Source organism: Hyperoodon ampullatus (genome assembly GCF_949752795.1).
Source record: "Hyperoodon ampullatus genome assembly, chromosome: 19".
In the NCBI taxonomy this organism is placed as follows: domain Eukaryota; kingdom Metazoa; phylum Chordata; class Mammalia; order Artiodactyla; family Ziphiidae; genus Hyperoodon; species Hyperoodon ampullatus.
The window spans coordinates 38,595,041-38,600,503 of NC_136932.1; the positions used below are offsets into that span (position 1 = coordinate 38,595,041).

The 5,463-nt window shown below is 60.3% G+C and overlaps 1 protein-coding gene across 4 annotated transcripts; it reads left to right on the top strand.

The window, feature by feature from the left end:
• Positions 1 to 296: 296 nt before the first annotated feature.
• HES7 (hes family bHLH transcription factor 7) lies at positions 297 to 4,325 on the top strand (the record flags this gene model as incomplete). Of its 4 annotated transcripts, XM_079725846.1 has the most annotated exons (5): positions 297 to 361; positions 719 to 784; positions 2,787 to 2,882; positions 3,455 to 3,542; positions 3,874 to 4,325. In XM_079725846.1, the coding sequence occupies 3 exons, from the start codon at positions 2,787 to 2,789 to the stop codon at positions 4,323 to 4,325; spliced, it is 636 nt and encodes a 211-aa protein (XP_079581972.1). The 4 variants fall into 4 exon arrangements, with proteins under 4 accessions (XP_079581972.1, XP_079581973.1, XP_079581974.1 ...); XM_079725847.1 differs by lacking the exon at positions 719 to 784; XM_079725848.1 differs by lacking the exons at positions 297 to 361; positions 719 to 784 and adding an exon at positions 1,812 to 1,853 and having other exon boundaries at positions 3,859 to 4,325.
• Between the last annotated feature and the right edge of the window lie 1,138 nt (positions 4,326 to 5,463).

The window sequence follows — 5,463 nt, forward strand, 5'->3', positions numbered from 1 at the left end:
TGGAGAAAGGACGAAAAGTCAGACAATGCATTGGCCGGGAATCGAACCCGGGCCTCCCGCGTGGCAGGCGAGAATTCTACCACTGAACCACCAATGCAATTGCATGCTAAGCTCTGGTAGATCCAACTCAGTTTGTAAGGAGTCGAGGCGACCACGGCCAGGGAGGCTTTATGGCCAGGAAGGCTTTATAGCCAGGGGCTTTGCAGAGAAACGGTCCCAATAGTTGACATGGGTGGAGCGCCAGGCCATCCTTCCTCCCGCCTAGATCCGGTCACCCGGCCATAAAGTCGCCCCATATGGCCAGGGGCGGCCCCACACCCGGGTGCGAACTGCCGCCGGGGGCCCCGAGCCTCGCGTGCAGGTGAGAAAAACTCAGCCCAGCCCAGGTTCCCAAGGAGGGGGGCAGCGGGGGGTTCTGGGGCCACACATCTGCGCTCCCATTTGGCTCAGGTAGTGGGAGGTGGGATGTGCTGGGTTCCCTGATTCCAAATGGGAGCGCCCTCCCCAAGGTCTGTGTTCCCCTGGCTCGGACTTTGGCAAGGCAGGCTCCGTGAAAAAACCAGGCTGTGGATGGGCACTGGGAGGGCTCGGAGGAGCCCCATCCGTCTCTGACTCCGCAGCTATCTTCTGACTCGGTCTGCAACGCCACCGTGTCTTTCTGTGTCCTTGTCCCTGGCATTCTTGCTGTCCCGTTAAATCTCTGATTTTATCTTCTCAGGCACTTTGTCTTGAAGTCTTCAAGTCTCACGCATCATTCTGCAGAGTGGCATACTCTTGGTTTGAGGTGGGTGTTGATCCCTTTTTTGTTCCTTTTCTTATCTTTTTAAGAAAACTGCCTTCTCCTTGTCCCCCCGTAATCACGAGGGGTCCCCAGGAGCAAGCAACATGAGCACACTTGTATCAGGTGTCCTGGCAGCCGCACCCCTGAATCTCCTATAATTAGTTTTGAATCAAATACTTCTAAGTGGAAAGATCTCTCCACCCGTGCTTCAAAGCCTTGCTTTCTCTCCCATGAGGCTTCCCCCACCCCAGTCCAGCCGTCCCTCACGATGACCCTTTCCCAGAGCACCTAATTCACTGTGCTTCTAAAATAGCTACTTGACAACACATCAGCGTTTTCTACTGAATCTTGCAGGAATAAACTGGGCCTCCAGTCCATATCTCAGTATGAATGGTCCCAGCCTAGACCAGTGCCCAGTGGGCACAATGAACACGCAGATATTGGGGAACTGAATATGACTGACTTAGATTGAGCAGAGCTTCTCTTCCACCTGCAGGCAAAGTCCCAGTCGAATAAATGGATCCAGCCAGCACACTCAGGTGGCTCATTATCTCAAGTAGGAGGTGAATTTTGGGGAAAGATGTATAGGATCCAGCCTAGGGGCTGAGGGGTGCTAACTTTTCGATTTCAGGGTTAGTGGGGGATACAGTGAGCTCCCAAGAAAGCTGAAATAGTGAACGGGAGAACTCTGAACTCCACTCCTGAGTTCTATCCCCAAACTACTCAAACTCTCTCTTCTAATTACCTCCTCCCATCAGCTGGGTCCCGCCTCATTATACAGCCTTATGGTCCTTAAACAGCCGGTGCAGCACTGGCCTCTCATTTCCCACACTCCCAGGCCAGTTCCACTCGTAGCCCTCCCCCTAGTGCTCCTCCCCTTTCCGGGAGCCTCGTGCCCAGGGTAGAGTCGGGCAGGAGCCAGGTGCCGAAGGGGCGGGTCCGGGTCTTTACCACCCCCTACTCGGGAGCTTGCGGGATATAAGGCTCAGGGAGAGCGGGGACTCGGTCCACACAAGGGTCCGGAGGAGCGATGGTCACCCGGGATCGAGCCGAGAATAGGGACGGCCCCAAGGTGAGAAGCGGGAGGGGAGGAAGCAGAGGTCCCTGGGCTGGTCAGGCGACAGGGTCCCTGAGACCGAAAGCCAGAGAAGAGGCTGGAAATGCAGGGCTGGAAGGGGGAGAGCTGCGCGGGGGACCCGAGGAGCCAGGAGCTGGGGAGGAAGCTGCGAAGTATGGAGAGGGGGTCAACGTCAGAGCTGGCACTGGGTGGGCGGCAGAAGCACAGGTTTGGGGGGTGGGTAATGGCAGTTGACACCTTGTGGCCTGGCGGGCTTGGGCGGGGGTCAGAGTCCGAGTAAAATAAGCAGGAGGAGCACAGAGCTAAGGGAGGAGAGTGGAAACAAAAAGCGGAGAGGATAGGCACTTGCTCCACGCGGGCTGTGAGCCGGAGCTGGGCCAATGCAGCCTTGTAAGAGAAGGCCTGGAGAGCATTGGTTCCAGAGGCTCGAGCCCAGGTGGAAGATTTTAGAACCAACGGAGAAGGGTGACCGCACAGACGGGTTAGTGGGAGAAGAGGGGGCGCGGTCGCGCTGGGTATCTCCCTTTCTACACTCAGGGCCACCAACTCAGCCCGGCGCCTTGCGGCCCACGTGTCTGGGCGCAAAGAGGGCCCCCAAAGTTCTCCACTGAGACAGAGAAAGACTGCACGAGACGGAGACGTAGAGAGAAAAGAGGAGGAGAGAAACAGAGAGGGGAGGAGGGAGGACAAGAATGAGAGAGGAGAATGCAGAAGACCCGGGAGAGAGAGGAGGCGAGCTACAGAAATTGACCCTAGGGGCGTTGGGAGGGGGAGCGGAGAGGGACCGAATGGGCCCGGCCTTAGGTTCTCCGGCGTCTTGGGGAAGGGGTGGAGGCCGGACTATCCCAGCGGCGGGATTCCGACGCCCACGCGGCCGCGCTGAGTCTCGGTCGGGTCGGCCCGCTCTCCCTTTCCTGCTGGTCGCAGATGCTGAAGCCGCTTGTGGAGAAGCGGCGCCGGGACCGCATCAACCGCAGCCTGGAAGAACTGAGGCTGCTGCTGCTGGAGCGGACCCGAGACCAGGTCAGTTCTTCAGCCATCATCGGACTCCCAAGCATTCCGTCCTCCTGTCTCAGGGCTTCCCACTTGGGTGGGGACATATGCTGCTTTGGCGACCCTGGCCCCAAGGCATCCTGACCCTTCGAATCCCATCCCAGACCCCCTCTCGCTCTCAGAACGCGATCTTCGTCGCCACCCCTCGGGTCTGTAAGTTTCACACCCGGTTTTGTAAACTTCACTCCCGGGGTCAGTCAGTTTCAACCTTTGGGTCTGTAAATTCTCCCTCCTCCTCCCCCACACTCCCCAAGATAGCCAGCGGGGTGGTTAATTTCAACCCCCGGGTTTGCTGTTCAAATCCGCTCCTCACACTGTGGGTTGGTTTCATCCCCTCGGGTTGGACAGTTTCGTCTCAGGGTGGGCCAGGACCATTCTTGGTCATCTCCACTCCGCATTCGGTAGCGCGCTCTGTGGTCCGCGCACAAACGCGATCCAGGGGCACCCCCAGCTCCCGCATCCCCCCTCCCTTCTTCCCCCTGCCACTTTCCCCCTCTCTCCCCACCCCTTTCTGTCTCTGCGCCCTCCCCTCCCATCTGTAGAACCTCCGGAACCCGAAGCTGGAGAAAGCAGAGATACTGGAGTTCGCCGTGGGCTACTTGAGGGAGCGAAGCCGGGTGGAGCCCCCGGGTACAGCGCGGGGGTGGGGCAGCGGAGGGAGGGAGGGGGGAATTCACTGGGGCCCGGGCCGGGGTAGATGGGGCGGACCCTGTGGTGGACGGTGGGCCTGGGGTGTGGCATGCTCCGCTCCGAGGCGAGGTTAATAATAACACCCGCGCGTGTCTGTCTCTGTGTCTCCCTCATTTTCTCCCTCTGTCGGTCCACCTGGCTTCCTGTCTCTGTCTCTGCGCCTGTCCGGCCTCGGTATCTCTGCGCCCCGCCCCTTCCCTCCCCCCACTTCTGGGACCCCTGCCCTGCCCGCCCGTCCTCCCGCTGGCCGTACCCGCTGCCGCGGCTTCAGGTGTTTCCCGGTCCCCAGCCCAGGACGCCGAGGCGCTCGCCAGCTGCTACTTGTCCGGCTTCCGCGAGTGCCTGCTTCGCCTGGCGGCCTTCGCGCACGACGCCAGCCCGGCCGCCCGAGCCCAGCTCTTCTCCGCGCTGCAAGGTTACCTGCGCCCCAAGCCGCCCCGGCCGGAACCGGTAGATCCGAGGCCCCAAGCGCCGCGCCCACCGCTGGACCCCGCCGCCCCAGCGCCTGGCCCCGCGCTGCACCAGCGCCCCCCAGTGCACAAGGGCCTCCCTAGCCCGCGCTGCGCATGGTCCCCGTCCCCCTGCTCCCCGAGAGCCGGGGATTCCGGCGCGCCGCGCCCCCTCACCGGACTGCTGCCGCCGCCGCCGCCGCCTCACAGACAAGACGGGGCGCCCAAGGCCCCGCCGCCCCCGCCGCCCGCTTTCTGGAGACCTTGGCCCTGAGCTTTGGGGGAGGTGGGGGTGGGGACTCCAGCCCGAGTGCAGCAGAGGGACCCGGGCGTTGGGGTGAGGAGGTGTTGGGGAGGGCGGCGGCGGCGGCGGGGCGCGCGGGCGCAGCGCGCGGGTGAGATGTGGTCTATATTAGAGTATCTATATAAATATATATTTCCCTGGTTCCTGTCCCTTCTCCCTGCCCCCTTTGCGTCTAGGATTGTACCCTCTCTGCCCCCGGCCCAGCCCCAGTCCCTTCCCCAGTCCCTAGTGCATGGAATAAAGTGGTTATTAAATCCCCGTGTGTCCCCGAGCCAGGGGCCTGCCTTTATCTCGGCGTCCACGCCCACCTTCCCTCCCCTTCTGTCTCCCGCCCCCCCAGTCCTGCTCTCCTTGGCCCAAGACCCGGGGCAGACAGGTAAGTAAAGAAGAGAGCAGAGCGGAGGCTGAGGTTGGAACGGAAACCAGATGGAAAACAGTGAGATAGGATGGGGGAGAAGGGATGGGAGCCTTTAAGAAAAAGCCGGATAAAGAGGAAAGGGAAAAAAATAAAATAAAATCGACTCTGGTGGGATTCGAACCCACAACCTTTGAATCGCTCTTTCGTCACTAGAAGTCCAATGCGCTATCCATTGCGCCACAGAGCCACCTGGCGGGCGGCGGCGTCTGACGGCTTACGGGTACTAGAATGGGAAAGGGGCGGGGGGAGGGCGAGGGCTGTGAGGGGATTGGGCGGGGCGTGTGACAGAAGCGCGTGGTTTGGACCTCAGAGGCTTGCCTGGAAGAGGTAGCGTGCGCAAAGCACGTGAGCCAGGTGGGAGTGCGGGAGCATAGGGGTGGAAGAAACTGGGAGACAGCGCAACTGAATATGAGCAAGCGAGCGAGCGAGTACAGAGCTACAGCTGCCCGCTTGGGGGATGCTTCCAGTCCAGGCGCATCCCACTCCCAGATGTGGCCCCACCCATAAGAATAAACTTGTTTTGTTGGAAATTTTCTGTGTCTCTGTTTTTTTCTGGTCTCTCTGCTTTCCCATCTGTTGCTCCGCTGTCCGAAGGAATCTCGATAGTTCCCAAAGAAGACCAGCCAATTTAGCAGAACTATTTGTAGCGCCACTCCTCCTTTCTAGTCTCTTAGGAAGACTGCGGGGTAG